The sequence below is a fragment of the Carcharhinus amblyrhynchos genome, chromosome 9 (assembly GCF_965287045.1).
Source record: "Carcharhinus amblyrhynchos chromosome 9, sCarAmb.v2.hapA, whole genome shotgun sequence".
NCBI classification, from domain to species: domain Eukaryota; kingdom Metazoa; phylum Chordata; class Chondrichthyes; order Carcharhiniformes; family Carcharhinidae; genus Carcharhinus; species Carcharhinus amblyrhynchos.
This window is the reverse complement of record NC_137332.1, coordinates 17000622-17020274: the sequence shown is the minus strand read 5'-3', so window position 1 is coordinate 17020274 and position 19653 is coordinate 17000622. Positions and strand designations below refer to the sequence as shown.

General features: G+C 48.9%; 1 protein-coding gene across 3 annotated transcripts in view; it reads right to left on the bottom strand.

The window, feature by feature from the left end:
• Positions 1-16468, bottom strand: part of fnbp1l (formin binding protein 1-like) — a 152669-nt gene extending 136201 nt beyond the window's left edge. For all 3 annotated transcript variants that reach the window (XM_080195239.1, XM_080195240.1, XM_080195241.1), the window contains exon 1: positions 16381-16468. In XM_080195239.1, coding sequence (XP_080051365.1) covers positions 16381-16404 — 24 coding nt within the window. In that variant the 5' untranslated portion in view covers positions 16405-16468. The remainder of the gene's footprint in view (positions 1-16380) is intronic.
• Positions 16469-19653: the final 3185 nt, after the last annotated feature.

The following is a 19653-nucleotide window of genomic DNA, read 5'->3' as shown; positions in this document are numbered from 1 at the left end:
ATGGATGAATTTGGAGCAGAATTTCACTGCTCATACTGGTAATCTGCAGGTCAGCAATAAGAATCCTTAAATGTCAAGATGCAACTTCCTCAGCTGGTGAGGAAAACCCCCTGGAACTACTGGCATCAATTTTTTTTTCTGTATTTTGGGGACAAAGACGGACTCTACGGACTTCCGTAAAGGTGCAGACAGAGCACATACCCTGGGAAAAAGACTTTGTTTTGTATCAATGGCACCCCAGTATAGTTGGAGATGAGGAAGTATGTTTAGCGTGCACCTAAGCATGGCACAAGAATCTTTGTCTGTTCAGCCTTTTCTATACCTCTTTCAATATCTTACATTCTCCTTGACTGAAAATGGAATGGCAGTAGCTTTGAAAATCCTGGAACGTGTGGCGAATACAATTTTTTAAAAATTGAATGCATCCCTTAGTGTGCTCCTTATTTAGAGCAGGAAGAGTTAGCCTGAAATACTACACCGTCAGTATTACTTCAAGTTTAAGACGCAGATTTGATCCTATTAAATCCTTGTTGTGCCAGGGATAATAGTGAGGATGTGGGGATTTACCCATTTTGTCTTTGACCCTGTGTCAAAATTAAATCCTGGTGGTTAATATCCTTGAAGAGCATTAAATGTTATCCTGACATGAGCAGTACAGTAAAATATCCTTTGCTTGTGCTGGACGGTGAGTCTTTTTTGTTTTCTTGAAGTGCGCACTGCGTAGGCTGTATGGCACTTATCCTATCAAAGAAAGGAGGACTGTCTTTTCTTAATTGGCAGAGGGCTGACATAGCTTTGATTCAAGAAACCCTTCTGGAGGATGGGTCACCTCAAACTGAAAGAGACTGTGTTTCATGTGCCAACCTGTTGCTTTCTGAACAGCTGTGTCAACAGTTCTTCCAAGATACTCCAATTAATTTTATCCTTGATAAGATAGCTCTTCTTCTTGATGCCAAAGCTTCCCCACTGGGAAAGGAGAATCCTGCTGTCTGCAGAGTCTAAACACACGTGTTGTTTTGGAACTCCTACAAGGAATTCAATAAGTTACTTGACTCTTGTCCAGCTTACTCCTGTAAGGTTCTATAAGTTACATGGCTCTGTCTCTAGTATCGTGCAAGTGAGGGCATGTACCATTATGCCACATACACGTGGCTTCATCGTGTTATCCTGTTTATCCCCAATCTCAGAAACATCCTTTCAATGCTTGTATCTTTGGAGACGTCACTTGTAACGAGTAGTGAATAATCCAAACCAGTCACATTGGTGCTCTCATCTTTCTCTATATATGTAGAAAAATGATTATGCTGTATTTCACCAATTTTTGAGGGTTTGTTGTTTGTAAATCTGGGGGAAATAGTCAATAAAAATCTTAAAAGCCTCATTCAAAGGAATATCATCGATAATGCAGCCTGGGCTCAGTACTATCCTGAAGTGTTATCCTAGTTTCACAGGTACAAACTCTACAATCACAGAACCCACAACCATGACAGGTAAGGGTGCTGTTAATTAAGACAAGCTCATATTCACTAAACAATAAATGCACTGCAATTGAAAAGACATGGTTTATACAAACTTTTTTTTTAAGTCTATAATATTTTTTGCACATTGCCTCTTCATAAAATTTTCCTTCCATTCCTGAACATAATGGCTCTATCTGGGATGAACTTCTATACCTCACCCAAGAGACCATTTCTCGTACACAACACTAATTAAACACCAAATATTGGTCAGATACTCATGTTATAAATCGAAAGCAAAACCCACACACGCACTTTCCATAAGTGGCCATGAGCTAAAGAATAGAAACACAATCTAATTTTCCCCATGAACAGGCCATGGACTGGAGCCAACCAGAGTAGTCTGCAGCTGTCCCATTGGAGATCAACTAATGCAGAAAGCTTGAGGATCAAGTTAGGAACATCCAGATCTTTATGATTCAGTACCACACAAAACACCACAAATCACCATTTGTACATCTGAAAAAATAACATAATGGAAAGTAGTTTTTGCATATAGTTTGTCAAAAATAATATTGTTGAACATATGTCACAATTATGTTGGTGCTCTTTATATTCTTCCCAATCTTCTGACCTGCCATTTACCTTGGAACACATATGCCATTTCTTTAGGTTTAACAATGTAACTTTTTTTAGTTAGCCACAAATGATTAGACCACCCCTTGGAATTTACTTTCTCATTGGAATGTGTCTACACTGTGCACTTGGAAATATCCCATTAAATGTCTGTCAATGAGTCTCTGTTACACATCCTTTAAGTATACTTACCAACTCAAACTAGCTCTGCTTTTGTGACCTCATAGCTGCCCTTTAAGTTTAAGGAACTAATCTTGGACACAGTCTTCTCTTCTTCAGCACAAGGTTACTAGTTAATCATATCTCATTACACAATACCAAGTCTAGTATATCCATGTAGACTAAAATCAATTATTGCAATACCTGTCTGACAAGCTTCCATTATCTCTTCGTTTATGCTCTGTCCTACCATGTACTTACAATTAGGGGACCTGTAACTACTCCCACAAGTGACTTATTGCCTTTATCTTTTCTCATCTCAATCCAAACTGCTTCTACAACCTCGTTTCCTGAATTCAGGTCATCTGTCTCTAATGTGCTCATACCACTATTAATTAACAAAGCCACCCCTCCACCTGTCCTTAACTTCCTGTCCTTCGTAAGTGTCACATACCCTTTAATATTCAGGTCCCAATCTATGTCATGCTGCCCTGTCTCTGTAACACTATCAGATCGTACTTATTAATTTCTATTTGTGCTCATTTGTTTTGTAGGTTATATGCATTCAGACAGACTCTTTTATTATTCTTGTAAGTCTGCTGATTTGCTCTTGGGTTTGTACTTTCTATCCATTCTGATCACAGTCTGTTTATCATTTTCCACATTAGTACCTTTCTCTCTTGCATTGTCCCTACTCTTTGGGATACCACATTTCCCAAAATTGATCCCTTATTTAGTTAAAACTCTCTTGACTTCCCTAGTTACGCAGCTCACTAGAACATCAGCCCCAACACAGTTCAGATGTGGATCATCCCAACGGTATAGATCCCACTTTCCCCAGTGCTGGTGTTAGTGCCCCATGAACCACACCAGTCTTCTGAGCCATACATTCATTTCATTAATCTTATTTTCCTATGCACATGGATTAGGTAATAATGCAGAAATTACCTTTGAGGTTCTGCTTCTAATTTGGCGTTTGGTTCCTCATACTAGCAATGCAGAACCGCCTACCTCACCCTCCTATGTCGTTGGTACATACAGCAACTACAGAATTCCCCTCCTACGACTACATTTTGTGCCGTTCCCCCCATTTGAATGGCATCCTGTACCAAAGTGAATTAGTCAGTAACTCATCCAATCAGATGCTTCTCTTCAGCCAATTCAATTCTGTTCACTCCATGCAATAGTAAATACTGTATCAGATACAGCAAAGGCTATGGGCCCCTACAACATTACGGCAGGTGAAGAATTTTGCCTGAGTCAAGGTGTTCCAGTACAGGCACAACATTGTACCATAATTGTCCAACGTAAGTTCAGATGGGGTGTGCACTGATGATTGTACAATTTTCAATTCCATTCATAAATCATCAAAAATCATGGCATCCATCCATCTCAGGAGACAACAACCTGGGAGTATGTCATAATTGGATTGAACATCATCTATTGTGGCCGTTGATGTTGATTCATGAATGGAAGTCTCTCCCAGAGCTGGTAGATACATAGCATTGGTCCTTGGTTGACTGATATTTTGACATAAGAGCATAAGAAATAGAAGCAGGAGTAGGCCATCTAGCCCTTCGAGCCTGCTCCGCCATTCAATAAGATCATGGCTGATCTGAAGTGGATCAGTTCCACTTTCCCGCTTTCTCCCCATAACCCTTAATTCCCTTGCCTACCAAAAACCTATCTACCTGTGTCTTAAATATATTTAGCAAGGTAGCCTCCACCACTTCAACGGGCAGAGAATTCCAGAGATTCACCACCCTTTGAGTGAACATAGAACATAGAACATTACAGCGCAGAACAGGCCCTTCAGCCCACGATGTTGCGCCGACCAGTTACAAAAACAATGACCCACTAGCCTATACCAATCCCTTTTCGTCCATAAACCTATCCAGAGATCTCTTAAACGCCCCCAAACTAGACGCATTTACAACTGCAGCAGGCAGGGCATTCCAATCCCTCACCACCCGCTGGGTAAAGAACCTACCCCTGACATCCGTCCTGTAGCTACCCCCCCTTAATTTAAAGCCATGCCCCCTCGTGCTAGCTTTCTCCATCCGAGGAAAAAGGCTATCACTATCCACCCTATCTAAACCTCTAATCATCTTATATGTTTCAATAAGATCCCCTCTTAGCCGCCTTCTTTCCAACGAAAACAACCCTAAATCCCTCAGTCTCTCCTCATAGGACCTCCCCACCATACCAGGCAACATCCTAGTAAACCTCCTCTGCACCCTCTCCAACGCCTCCACATCCTTCTTGTAATGCGGGGACCAGAACTGCACACAGTACTCCAAGTGCGGCCGCACTAGAGTAGTGTACAGTTGCAACATGACGCTGCGACTCCTAAATTCAATCCCCCTACCAATAAACGCCAAGACACCGTACGCCTTCTTAACAACCTTATCTACTTGATTCCCAACTTTCAGGGATCTATGTACACATACACCTAGATCCCTCTGTTCATCCACACTATTCAAAGTCCTCCCGTTAGCCCTATACTCGACACATCTGTTGCTCCTACCAAAGTGAATTACCTCACACTTCTCCGCATTAAATTCCATCCGCCACCTCTCGGCCCAGCTCTGCAACCTATCTAAGTCTCCCTGCAGACTATGACACCCTTCCTCACAATCTACCACACCTCCAACTTTGGTGTCATCAGCAAATTTACTAATCCAGAAGAAGTTGCTCCTCAACTCCATTCTAAACTGCTCCCCCCCTTATCTTGAGGCTGTGCCCTCTAGTCCTACTGTCCTTTCTGAGCGGGAAGAATCTCTCCACCTCCACCCTATCCATCCCCTTCATTATCTTATACGTCTCTATAAGATCCCCCTCATCCTTCTAAACTCCAACGAGTACAGACCCAGTCTATTCAGCCTCTCTTCATAGTCCAATCCGCTCATCTCCGGTATCAGCCTAGTGAACCTCTTCTGCACTCCCTCCAAGGCCAAAATATCCTTGCGTAAGTGCGGCGACCAAAACTGCACACAGTACTCCAGCTGCGGCCTCACCAGTGCCCTGTACAGTTGCAGCAAGACCTCCCTGCTTTTATATTCTATCCCCCTTGCTATAAAGGCCAGCATCCCATTCGCCTTCCTGATCACCTGCTGCACCTGCAGACTGGGTTTTTGCGACTCATGCACAAGGACCCCCAGGTCCCTCTGCACCGTAGCATGCTGCAGCTTTTCGTCCTTTAAATAGTAATCCCTCCTACTATTATTCCTGCCAAAGTGGATAACCTCACACTTTTCCTCCCAGTGGGCTTCTTTTACGCCATCTGTTTTTTACCCCCCCTGCTTTTTCCAAACTTACCTAACTGCTTTTCTCCAGGCACTTGGATGAGTGAGCAGAAACAAAGGCCCATAACTTCCAGGTTTCCCAGTGTCACATTTGGGAAGTACCCCAAGGATGCACTGGGGAATCTCTTTAGGATGTTCCCATGCAAGAGTTTACCTGGCAACTGTCCAGAAGTGTTAACTTCTTCTGGATAATTGCGCTGATTTGAGAACCATCTGACAGAAGTGACTTAAACCGCAAACTTTGGATGGTTCTGCCAGTTCTACCCCAATAATAATTACTCTGAAAGAAGTAGAAGGAAAAGAGTCACTTCTAACTCCACAGTAAATATCTATACACCAAGACCACACACACACACAACACATCACACACACAACCTCCCCTTACCACAGCACCCTTACCTCCCCAGAGTGCAGTCCAGCACACCCCCCTACCATGAAACTTACTTGCTCCCTTTAAATTTAACTACCGTAAAGAGAGGGCACGTCCAAATCCCAGTTACTCTACACTGATGCTGCCGGGGGTGCGCTGCACTGCTCCTGATTCATCCAGTCTGAGTGAGGAAAGTTGGGCAAGACAGGAGCTGCACAATTTCAGTAAGGGTTCATTCATTCAGACTGCCAATCCAGTGGAGACTGCCACTGTGAAGAGATTGCAGGCCAGGGTGTTTGTTGATGATTGCCATGTTCAATACCATTCACAACTCGTCAGATATTGCAGCAACTTATGCCTGCATCTAGCAAAACCTAAACAACATTCAAACTTGGGTTGCTAAGTGGTAATTAATATGCGCACTACACAAGTGCCAGGCAATGAACATCTCCAACAAGAGAGATTCTAACCATCGTCCCTTGATATTCAATGTAGTAGGGATAACCCTGGTAATTATAGACCAGTGATTTTGACATCGGTGGTAGGAAAATTATTGGAAAAAATTCTTAGGGGTAGGATGTATGAGCATTTGGACCGTTGCGATCTGATTAGGGATACGCAACATGGCTTTGTTAGGGGGAGGTCTTGCCTTACGAACCTGGTAGAATTCTTTGAGAAGGTGAGAAAAACGGTTGACGATGGGCGAGCCGTTGATGTCATCTATGTGGATTTCAGTAAGGCATTTGACAAAGTCCCTCATGGTAGGCTGGTAGAAAAGGTTAAGGCACATGGGATACAAGGACAGGTAGCTAGGTGGATTGAAAACTGGCTGGGCAATAGGAGACAGAGAGTAGTTGTCGAGGGGACCTTTTCGGGCTGGAGGCCAGTCACCAGTGGTGTGCCGCAGGGCTCAGTACTGGGACCTCTCCTCTTTGTAGTATATATAAACGACTTGGAAGAGAGCGTACGTGGTGTGATCAGCAAGTTTGCGGATGACACCAAGATGGCAGGATTGGCAGATACCGAGGAGGAATGTCAGGTGACACAGCAGGATATAGATAGGTTGGTATATTGGGCAGATAGGTGGCAGATGGAATTTAATCCTGACAAATGCGAGGTGATGCATTTTGGAAGGAATAATGCAGAGAGGAGCTACGCGATAAAAGGTAGACCGATTAGGAGTATAGAAATACAGAGGGACCTGGGGGTGCAGGTTCACAAGTCTATGAAGGTGGCGACACAAGTTGAGAAGGTTGTGAGGAAAGCTTATGGAATGCTAGCCTTTACAGGAAGGGGTATAGAGTATAGGAGCTGCCGTCTAATGCTTCAGTTGTACAGAACGTTGGTTAGACCGCATTTGGAGTACTGTGTCCAGTTCTGGTCACCTTACTACCAGAAGGACGTGGAGACTCTGGAGAGTGCAGAGGAGGTTTACCAGGATGTTGCCTGGCATGGAAGGACTGAGTTACGAGGAAAGGTTGGAGAAACTGGGACTCTTCTCCTTAGTAAGACGGAGATTAAGGGGGGACATGATAGAGGTATATAAAATACTGTAGGGAATAGATAGAGTCAATAGTGGTAGGCTGTTCCCTAGATTGGGGACAATTACGAGAGATCACAATCTAAGGGTGAGGGGGGAGAGTATAATTTGGATATGAGAGGAAGGTTCTTCACGCAGAGGGTCGTGGGGGTATGGAACGCGCTACCGAGTAGGGTGGTGGAGGCAAGCACGTTGGACTTGTTTAAGGTTCACTTAGATAGACACATGAGCGAAACAAGGATGGAGGGTTATAGTAGAGGGTATTAAATAGGGTCAGAGCCTCGGGACGACACCGGAAATGTAGAATTACACGTTAACGTTTTTGTCTTTTTATTCCGCAGGTGTCGGTCCACCTTGTTATCAAACGAGGGGCATGCACACAGTGGGTCGTGCGTGGGCTGCTCTTGGAGGTTCCGGGAGTGGCCTAGTACTTCGTGTCGGTGTGTGTGCTTAATCCTGGACCAGTAGACGGGCGCCGCAACAGCTCAGTGACTAGCACTGCTAGCTGTGCAGATACATGGATTTGGGCCCATGTCTGTCAGAGTTTGCGCATTCTCCCTGTGGTTGCGCGGGTTTCCTCCGGGCGCTCCGGTTTCCTCCCACACCCCAAAGATGTGCTCTTAGGCTGATTGGTGTACCAAATTGACACTATTCTCCCTTGAATCTGGCTAAGTTAGGGGTTCCACTCACATACACACAGGGCAGGGTAGGTGTAGGAGGATGCGGCGGCACGGGCTCGTTGGGCCGAAGGGCCTGTTTCCCATGCTGGGTTGTTCTTTGTTATGACCATCACTGATTCCCCCACCATCAATACCCTGGAGATTATCCATGAACAACTTAACTGGACGAATCACAAACACTTCAGCTACAAGAGCACATCAGCGATTGAAATTCTGTGGCAAGATCTCGCCTCCTGACTCCCCAAAGCCTGTCCATCACCTACAAGGCAGAAGTTAGAAATGTGATGGAATACTCTCTGCTTGCCTGGATGAGCAAAGCTTCATCAACATTTAAGAAGCTTGACATCATCTAGGACAAAATAAACACTTGATTGGCACCCCATCCAACACACCACCCTAAACATTCACCAACTCCACCATCACTACTGTGGTTGCAATAACTTACTTAAGGTTTTAGTCAACTGCACCTTCCCAACCTTCAACCTCTACCACCCAGAAGAACAAGGGGAACATATGCATGGGAACAGAACCATGCAAGATCCCCCAGGTCATTCATTCCATCATACCATGGGCATTCCTTCACTGTCAACTGGATCAAAATCTGGAACTGCTTCCCAGAAGTACTTACACCATAAGTAGTGCGGTGATTCAAGATATGGGTATATAGTTGTAGTGGTTAGCACTGCTGCTTCAAAGTGCCAGGTGTCCCGTAGTCCAGCCTTGGGTGATTGCCTGTATGGAGTAGTTTGCACATTCTCCATGTGTACGTGGAGTGGCTCCAGATTCCTCCCACAGTCCAACCAGGATTGTGGTTAGGTAGATTAGTAAATATGCAGGGTTCCCTTGCATTCACTGTAGACTTCACGACCACAAGCCCCACCAACACACTTTCACTGCACTCAAAAAGTCCTATTTACTGTGCAAATCCTGACATCAAAGAGCAACACACTACCAGAATATAGGAGTCCTCACAGCTATGCTGGACACTTTCCTCATCTGATACACAGCAGCAGTTTTCAATAAGATCCATTACAATCTGAAACAATTCTCTCCACCCACTCCACCCACCCCCACCCCACCGTCACCAGCAGCACCAACATCTGATCTTCCCCAATGCTACCATGACCAACTGTAATACCTGCACAACTGACCCAGGTGAGCTCAGCTGACAGAACAAACTGACTGAATCTGTTGAATGTTGTGCTAAATTATGAACTATGCCTGCTTACCGGCTGAGCCATTGAATTAGCTATAATTGTGAGTTTTTTTGGTGAGGCCAGCAAATACTGCCCATCTCTATTTGCCCTCAGAAGCTGGTGGGCTCCCAATTTTCTGGTAAAACTCAACTGTGTACTGATAAGCGCCACGCAACAGCATTCTCGACAACACTATCCACTGCTTTGCAAATGGATTGAGAGCAGACTGATGTACAATAATTGTCCAAATTGAACAATTGTCCTATGTTTTGTGGACATGTCATAACTGGCCAACTTTCTACTCGTCAGGTAGATGCTGGTATTGCAGCTGTTCTGTAACAGACTAAGAGGTACCAATTAATCAAGTTTATATGAAGAAAATGTAATACGCATTGTAGCAACCACTGCACAGCTCAAATCACAATGCTTTCCAAAGTTCAACGAAATAATCATATTTAGCTCTGGACTTGAATTTAATTTTCCTCTTTAATAATTATCGATTAATGATAATCTTACTGAGAACTTGTCTTTTCCATTAGCTAAACGAATCTGAATGAATCAGAAGAGAATGGAGAGAATGCAGCTAACTTTACTCTGGAATATAAACAAGCATGATTAAAAAAAATTCACCAGCATTTCACATTAATATGTAGGATTCAAATTTCGCACATCTACCCAAGCTTGTTTTAAAAAGATTTGCCTAGATATCTTGATTGTTAATTATTCAACTGTTTTCTAAAGTCCTCTGATTGAGCAATTCAGTCTATGCTCTACTCTTATCTTCAACATCTACATGGATTGTTTGTTTTAATTTATAGGTCTGCTTTCCACAGACAATTAAGATAGGTTCAACCAAAAATTCCTTTATATTTATATTATGTTCTCCCTGGTGTTATGCCTTAATATGCTGCTGCCATTTCATAAAACCAACAAAATCATCATGTTTTCAGCTGCAATACATTTCTTAGTTCCCTTACTCATTCCTCTTCCCCATTCTGACACAGAATGTCTCAAAAACCTTTATTTTGATATCTGGCCCCAACTTCCTGACAGTTTTGTTCTCCAAAGTATAAAATATGTTGACGATGTGCAGAGAAATTTTAAAATCAGCGGGTAGACAATGGAGCTAACACAGTGATTTCAAATCAAAAACAAACAGCAAGCATACATCTGAAAGCAGTGGCGGTTTGTTCACTTGCTGCCGCCAGAACTTTTAAGTGCTTAAACTGCCACCATTCCTTCATAATTGTCAAGGAAAGATCAACAACCCAATTCAGAGCTATGATTGAAGCCCTTCAACCAAAATTAAGACACTATTATCAGATCGGCTCAGGCAGAAGAGAAACCGGAGAAATTAAAACATATGATGCGATTCTATGTAGACTTCCCTTCTTGTTTACCCACAACAAACAATGATCGAACAAGTGACCCTTTTGGAAGGAGAAATCAAATTTAGCTCAAGAAGAACCATTTAAAACAAAGAACGTGCAGCAATGGTGTGACGGTTCCTGAATAAACACTTCATTGTTAACATTATGAAGTCGTCCCTCAAACGTGTATACTCCCCTGGGAAGGGGAGGGAGAGAGAGAGAGAGAGAGAGAGAGGAGCAGAAATCCCTTGAATGTTTGGTCTGCATATTCCTGTCAGTCAAAGTACAAACACATTAGAAGAACAGCAAGAGAGAAAGAAAGACAAATGATCTGAGTCCCTGTCAGCTCTTCCCTTCCCCCTCCCCGTCTCGCCCTTTGTGTTTCTCCCTCTCCCCCCTCCCCGTCTTTCTCTCCCTCTCTCTCCCCTCCCAGTTTCACCGTGTCTCTCTCTCTCCCCTCCCCGTTTCGCCGTGTCTCTCTCTCCGCTCCCCCTTTCGCCCCCTGTGTGCGTCCCTCCCTCTCTCCCACTCCCCGTTTCGCCCCCTGTGCGCGTCCCTCCCTCTCTCCCACTCCCCGTTTCGCCCCGTGTGCGTCCCTCCCTCTCTCCCACTCCCCGTTTCGCCCCGTGTGTGTCCCTCTCTCTCCCCTCCCCGTTTCGCCCCGTGTGTGTCCCTCCCTCTCTCCCACTCCCCGTTTCGCCGTGTCCCTCCCTCTCCCCGTTTCGCCCCGTGTGTGTCCCTCCCTCTCTCCCACTCCCCGTTTCGCCGTGTCCCTCCCTCTCCCCGTTTCGCCCCGTGTGTGTCCCTCCCTCTCTCCCACTCCCCATTTCGCCGTGTCCCTCCCACTCCCCATTTCGCGTCCCGTGTGTGTCCCTCCCTCTCCCCGTTTCGCCCCCCCCGTGTGTGTCCCTCCCACTCCCCGTTTCGCCCCCCGTGTGTCCCCCTCCCTCTCTCCCACTCCCCGTTTCGCCCCGTGTCCCTCTCACTCCCCTCCCCGTTTCGCCCTGTGTGTCTCTCTCTCTCCCCTCCGCGTTTCGCTCTATCCCTCTCTCTCCCCTCCCCGTTTCGGCCCGTGTGTGTCCCTCTCTCTCCCCTCCCTGTTTCGCCCCGTGTGTCCCTCCCTCTCCCCTCCCCGTTTCGCCCCGTGTGTCCCTCCCTCTCCCCTCCCCGTTTCGCCCCGTGTGTCCCTCCCTCTCTCCCACTCCCCGTTTCGCCCCCTGTGTGTCCCTCCCACTCCCCGTTTCGCCCCCTGTGTGTCCCTCCCACTCCCCGTTTCACCCCGTGTCCCTCTCTCTCTCCCACTCCCCGTTTCGCCGTGTGTCGCTCTCTCTCTCCCCTCCGCGTTTCGCTCTATCCCTCTCTCTCCCCTCCGCGTTTCACCCCATGTGTCCCCCTCTCTCTCTCCCCGTTTCGCCCCGTGTGTGTCCCTCCCTCTCTCTCCCCGTTTCGCCCCGTGTGTGTCCCTCCCTCTCCCCGTTTCGCCCCGTGTGTGTCCCTCCCTCTCCCCGTTTCACCCCGTGTGTCCCTCCCTCTCTCTCCCTCTCCCCGTTTCGCCCCGTGTGTGTCCCTCCCTCTCCCCGTGTGTGTCCCTCCCTCTCTCTCCCTCTCCCCATTTCGCCCCGTATGTCCCTTCCTCTCCCCGTTTCGCCCCGTGTGTGTCTCTCTCTCCCCTCCGCGTTTCACTCTATCCGTCTCTCTCCCCTCCGCGTTTCGCTCTATCCGTCTCTCTCCCCTCCCCGTTTCACCCCGTGTGTCTCTCTCTCTCTCCCCTCCGCGTTTCGCCCCGTGTGTCTCTCTCTCTCCCACTCCCCGTTTCGCCCCGTGTGTGTGTCCCTCCCTCTCTCCCACTCCCCGTTTCGCCCCGTGCGTGGCTCTCTCTCCCACTCCCTGTTTCGGCGTGTGTCTCTCTCTCCCCTCCGCATTTCGCTCTATCCCTCTCTCTCCCACTCCCCGTTTCGCCCCCTGTGTGTGTCCCTCCCTCTCTCCCACTCCCCGTTTCGCCCCCTGTGTGTGTCCCTCCCTCTCTCCCACTCCCCGTTTCGCCCCGTGCGTGTCTCTCTCCCACTCCCTGTTTCGGCGTGTGTCTCTCTCTCCCCTCCGCATTTCGCTCTATCCCCCTCTCTCCCACTCCCCGTTTCGCCCCGTGTGTGTCCCTCCCTCTCTCCCACTCCCCGTTTCACCCCGTGTCCCTCCCACTCCCCGTTTCGCCGTGTGTCGCTCTCTCTCTCCCCTCCGCGTTTCACTCTATCCCTCTCTCTCCCACTCCCCGTTTCGCCGTGTGTCTCTCTCTCTCCCCTCCGCGTTTCGCTCTATCCCTCTCTCTCCCCTCCGCGTTTCACCCCGTGTGTCCCCCTCCCTCTCCCCGTTTCGCCCCGTGTGTGTCCCTCCCTCTCTCCCCGTTTCGCCCCGTGTGTGTCCCTCCCCCTCTCCCCGTTTCGCCCCGTGTGTCCCTCCCCCACTCCCCGTTTCGCCCCCCGTGTGTGTCCCTCCCACTCCCCGTTTCGCCCCCCGTGTGTGTCCCTCCCACTCCCCGTTTCGCCCCCCGTGTGCGTCCCTCCCTCTCTCCCACTCCGTGTGTGTGTCTCTCTCTCTCCCCTCCGCGTTTCGCTCTATCCGTCTCTCTCCCCTCCGCGTTTCGCTCTATCCGTCTCTCTCCCCTCCCCGTTTCACCCCGTGTGTCTCTCTCTCCCCTCCGCGTTTCGCCCCGTGTGTCTCTCTCTCTCCCACTCCCCGTTTCGCCCCGTGTGTGTCCCTCCCTCTCTCCCACTCCCCGTGCGTGTCTCTCTCCCCTCCGCATTTCGCTCTATCCCTCTCTCTCCCACTCCCCGTTTCGCCCCCCGTGTGTGTCCCTCCCTCTCTCCCACTCCCCGTTTCGCCCCCCGTGTGTGTCCCTCCCTCTCTCCCCTCCGCGTTTCGCTCTATCCCTCTCTCCCCTCCCCGTTTCACCCCATGTGTCTCTCTCTCTCCCCTCCGCGTTTCGCTCTATCCCTCTCTCTCCCCTCCCCGTTTCGCCCCGTGTCTCTCTCCCACTCCCCGTTTCGCCCCGTGTGTCCCTCCCTCTTTCCCACTCCCCGTTTCGCCCCGTGTGTGTCTCTCTCTCTCTCCCCGTTTCGCCCCGTGTGTCTCTCTCTCCCTCTCTTCCCTCCCCGTTTCGCCCCGTGTGTGTCTCTCTCCCTCTCTCCCCTCCCCGTTTCGCCCCGTGTGTCTCTCTCTCTCTCTCTCTCCCCCCTCCCCGTTTCGCCCCGTGTGTGTCTCTCTCTCCCCTCCCCGTTTCGCCCCGTGTGTGTGTCTCTCTCTCTCTCCCCCCTCCCCGTTTCGCCCCGTGTGTCTCTCTCTCTCTCTCCCCTCCCCGTTTCGCCCCGTGTGTCTCTCTCTCTCCCCTCCCCGTTTCGCCCCGTGTGTGTGTCTCTCTCTCCCCTCCCCGTTTCGCCCCGTGTGTGTGTCTCTCTCTCCCCTCCCCGTTTCGCCCCGTGTGTGTGTCTCTCTCTCTCTCCCCGTTTCGCCCCGTGTGTGTGTCTCTCTCTCTCCTCCCCGTTTCGCCCCGTGTGTGTGTCTCTCTCTCTCCTCCCCGTTTCGCCCCGTGTGTGTGTCTCTCTCTCTCTCCCCGTTTCGCCCCGTGTGTGTGTCTCTCCCTCTCTCCCCTCCCCGTTTCGCCCCGTGTGTGTGTCTCTCCCTCTCTCCCCTCCCCGTTTCGCCCCGTGTCTCTCCCTCTCTCCCCTCCCCGTTTCGCCCCGTGTCTCTCCCTCTCTCCCCTCCCCGTTTCGCCCCGTGTCTCTCCCTCTCTCCCCTCCCCGTTTCGCCCCGTGTCTCTCCCTCTCTCCCCTCCCCGTTTCGCCCCGTGTCTCTCCCTCTCTCCCCTCCCCGTTTCGCCCCGTGTCTCTCCCTCTCTCCCCTCCCCGTTTCGCCCCGTGTCTCTCCCTCTCTCCCCTCCCCGTTTCGCCCCGTGTCTCTCCCTCTCTCCCCTCCCCGTTTCGCCCCGTGTCTCTCCCTCTCTCCCCTCCCCGTTTCGCCCCGTGTCTCTCCCTCTCTCCCCTCCCCGTTTCGCCCCGTGTCTCTCCCTCTCTCCCCTCCCCGTTTCGCCCCGTGTCTCTCCCTCTCTCCCCTCCCCGTTTCGCCCCGTGTCTCTCCCTCTCTCCCCTCCCCGTTTCGCCCCGTGTCTCTCCCTCTCTCCCCTCCCCGTTTCGCCCCGTGTCTCTCCCTCTCTCCCCTCCCCGTTTCGCCCCGTGTCTCTCCCTCTCTCCCCTCCCCGTGTCTCTGTCTCTCTCCCCCCTGCCTCTCTCTCTCCCCCTTTCTTTTGTCCCTGCCTCTCTCTCTCTCCCCCCTTTCTTTCGTCCCTGCCTCTCTCTCTCTCTCCCCCCTTTCTTTCGTCCCTGCCTCTCTCTCTCTCTCTCCCCCCTTTCTTTCGTCCCTGCCTCTCTCTCTCTCTCCCCCCTTTCTTTCGTCCCTGCCTCTCTCTCTCTCTCCCCCCTTTCTTTCGTCCCTGCCTCTCTCTCTCTCTCCCCCCTTTCTTTCGTCCCTGCCTCTCTCTCTCCCCCCTTTCTTTCGTCCCTGCTTCTCTCTCTCTCCCCCCTTTCTTTCGTCCCTGCCTCTCTCTCTCTCCCCCCTTTCTTTCGTCCCTGCCTCTCTCTCTCTCTCCCCCCTTTCTTTCGTCCCTGCCTCTATCTCTCTCTCCCCCTTTTCTTTCGTCCCTGCCTCTCTCTCTCCCCCCCTTTGCTTTCGTCCCTGCCTCTCTCTCTCCCCCCTTTTCTTTCGTCCCTGCCTCTCTCTCTCCCCCCTTTTCTTTCGTCCCTGCCTCTCTCTCCCTCCCCCCTTTCTTCCCTGTTTCTATCGCTCTTTCTTTCCTCCGTTTTTCGCTCTCTCCCTTTCTTTCTTCCCTGTTTCTCGCTCTCTTTCTTTCCTGTTTCTCACGCTTTGTTTCTTCCCTTGTTTCTCTCTTTCCCCCTTTCTTTCTTCTCTGATTCTCTCGTTCTCTCCCTTTCTTTCTTCCGTCTCCCGTTCTCTCCCTTTCTTTCCTCTTTCTCTCTCTCTTTCTTTCTTCCTTCCTTCCCTGTTTCTCTCCACCACCCCCCCCCCCCCCCCTACTAGCCACCGGCTGCATTGTTCCAGCTCTAAAGGAGGGCTTCTCCTCCTCCTCCTTCTCTGTGACAAACACAATGAAGGGACCGGGGAGAGTGCGGCTGCCAACCCGACTCCACAGCTCAAAACCACCACAGATAATCAAACACAAACACAAAATAAAATCCTACCCGGGGGAGGGGGGGGGGGAGAAAGAAACAAACAAAAAACGGCCCAACTTTCTCAGGACAGGTGTGTGAGGGAGGTTGTAAAGCCGTTGTGATAAATCTGGCACACACACACACACACACACCTTGGCTGCCCCAAATCCCAACCAACGGGAATAATTTGAAAAGCAACTGAAGCCAGCTCCCCCCCTCCTCCTCCTCCTCTCTTCACCCCACCGGGTGGAGGGGGATGGGGGGTTTGACCGAGCCACCCAAACCCCCTAAGCCCTGGGGCTGTCAGCCGTCGATGCTGAAGGAGGGAGGGACCCATCGCCCTGCCAACCAGCCCCGCTCGCCTCGCCTCGGCCTCACAAACCGTCAGCGAAACGGCAAATAAATCAACCCCTCACTCACACTTCACTCACACTCACACACAAACACTCACCCACAGCTCCGTCCCCCAGTGCATGGCTGCCGGTTAACTTCGCTTTATCGTCCGGATAATGTTACGGTGTCTATTATTTTTTTCTTGGTTAAGGAGAGCCACCGTCCCCCCCCCCCTTTCCTCCTCCTCCTCAGCTCAGTCTGTGGGTGTGAGTGAGTGAGTGAGTGAGCGCTGTGTTATTATTAAAGCCGCCTCCTTCCTCCTCGTCCTTCTCTCCAGCCGAGCGCTTCATTTACATCCGCGGTGGAAGCCGGGATACTGGAGGGTTGACCTGGGCTGAGATTGGAGGCTGAGCCACCCTCCCCGGGATCGCTACCAGCAGCAGGAGGGGAGGGGAGGGGACCGCCGCCTGAGTGACTGACTGACTCACTCTGCTGGGTGGGTTACCCACATTCATTTACTCTGCACACAAATGGTTCAGGCAGCCAAGGGTGGGTGATTGCGACATACACACACACACACACACACACAGACATAGTCTCCGCGCTTTCCTGGCTGTGCACAAAGCAAACAACAAAAAAAAAGGAAAGGTGCAGCGGGCGGCGCAAGAATAGGTGGTAAAAATCAGCCTTTGTTCACGTAGCAAAGTCGGATGCCAAGATACCACGTTGCAAGCCCAAAACCACAACATAACGCAACCGAATACCCTGTCACCATCTTTCCGGACAGGGTATTGTTCTATAACAAAGAAAAGCAAAATGCTGGAATCTGAACACAGAAAATGCTGGAAAATCGCAGCAGGTCTGACAGCATTGAGTCAGTGTCTATGTGTGCCCCTCACTCACTTGAAGAAGGAGGAACACTCCGAAAGTGTGTGCTACCAAATAAACCTGTTGGACTTTAACCTTGTGAGACTTTTTACAGCCTCTTTAGAGACAGAATAGAGCCAACGTTTTGACTCTGGAGACAGCATTCCGACTCGAAAGGTTGGTTCTACTCTCTCTCCATGTGGAGATGCCTTTGTTGGACTGGGGTAAACACGGTAAGAGGTCACACAACACCAGGTTAAAGTCCACCCAGTTTATTTGTAGCTATTGGCGTTTGGTAAAAATAAACCTGTTGGACTTTAATCTGGTGTTGTGAGACTTCTTACTGTGTCTATTCTCTCTCCACAGATGTTGTCAGACCTGCTGAGATTTTCCAGCATTTTCTGCTTTTCTATAACAAATTTGAGTGTTAAGTACAAACAGAAAATGCTAGAAATCAGATCTCAAACAATGATGAGATGGAGTACAGGAAAGAGATAGAAAATTTGGTGAACTGGTGCGATGACAATAATCATTCCAATAATGTCAACAAAACAAAGGAGATAGTCATTGACTTCAGGAAGCATAGTGGAGGAACTGCCTCTATCTACATCAATGGGGACGAAGTGGAAATGGTTGAGTGCTTCAAGTTTCTAGGTTTTGAGATCGCCAACAACCTGTCCTGGTTCCCTCCCCCCACACCCCCCGCCATACTGACACTACAGTTAAGAAAGCCCACCACTGCCTCCACTTTCTCAGAAGGCTAAGGAAATTTGGCACATCCGCTATGACTCTCACCAACTTTTACAGGTGCACCATAGAAAGTATTTTTTTAATTGTATCACAGCTTGGTATGGCTCCCTCTCTGTCCAAGACCACAGTAAACTACAAAGGGCCATGAACGAAGCCCAGTCCATCACTCAAATCAGCCCCTCATCCATTGACTCTGTCTACTCTTTCTGCTGTCTCAGAAAAGCAGTCAGCATAATCAAAGACTCCACACACCCTTGGCATACTATCTTCCGTAAAAAGTCTGACAACACCAGGTTTTAGTCCAACCTATTTATTTGATAATATACTCACAAGCTTTCGGGGTTAGTCCCTTCGTCAGGTGAATGGAGAGTTCTGGCCTCAGACAGAGCATATAAAGCACAGACAGTTTAGAGATTACTGATTAGAATGCGAATCCTTACACCTAACCCCGAAAGCTTGTGAGTATATTATCAAATAAATAGGTTGGACTAAAACCTGGTGTTGTCAGACTTTTTACTGTGTTTACGCCAGTCCAACGCTGGCATACCCACATCATGAATACTATCTTCCATCAGGTAAAACATACAAAAGTCTGAGGTCATGTATCAACTGACTCAAGAACAGCTTCTTCCCTGCTGCCAGCAGACCTTTGAATGGACCTATTAAGTTGATCTTTCTCAACAACCTAACTATGATGCTAACACTACATTCTGCAGCCTCGCCTTTCCTTCTCAGTGTGCTTGGTCTGTATAGCACAGAAGAAACAATACTTTTCACTGTATACTAATACATGTGACAATAATAACTCAAATCAAAGGTCAGACAGCATTCTGTGGACAGAGGAAATAGCACTAACATTTTGAGTCCTCTATTTCTCTTCATAGATGCTGCCTGACCTGCTGAGTTTATCCAGCATTTTCTGTTTTCATATCAGTATTTTACAAAATGGAAACCTGATCTTGTATATATTGTAGCCCTATCTGGAAGATTGTAGAGGAAACTATAACTTGTTGGTATGGTAAAGGTTAAGATGTTGTTCTTGAAATGAATGAGATTATTTTATTAAAGGGCTTCATCATTCCAGGTTCTCTCACAGGAACTGACTGTGAACAACCAGTTTTAACAACATAAAACTAGTGACTGACAGCCAACCTGCATTTGTATGGCAGTATTTATTGTTTATAATAGAAACACAAAACGTTGAAAGAATATTACTAACCCATCATGCTCTTTTTAATATATTTTTAAATGTCCACTCAGCATTTCTATTTTGTTGTATATGCCTAACAAATAATCTGATTGAGGATACGATTAACATAAGAACATAAGAAATAGGAGCAGGAGTAGGCCATCTAGCCCTTCGAGCCTGCCCCGCCATTCAATAAGATCATGGCTGATCTGTCGTGGCTCAGTTCCACATTCCCGCCCTCTCCCCATAACCCTTAATCCCCTCTCTTATCAAAAACCAATCAGCCCGTGTCTTAAAAATATTTAGCGAGGTAGCCTCCACCACTTCAACGGGCAGAGAATTCCAGAGATTCACCACCCTTTGAGTGAAGAAGTTCCTCCTCAACTCCGTTCTAAACCGCCCCCCCTTTATCTTGAGGCTGCGCCCCCTAGTCCTACTATCCTTTCTGAGTGGGAAGAGTCTCTCCACCTCTATCCTATCTATCCCATTCATCATCTTATACGTCTCAATGAGATCTCCCCTCATTCTTCTAAACTCTAACGAGTACAAGCCTAATTTATTCAGCCTCTCCTCATAGCTCAACCC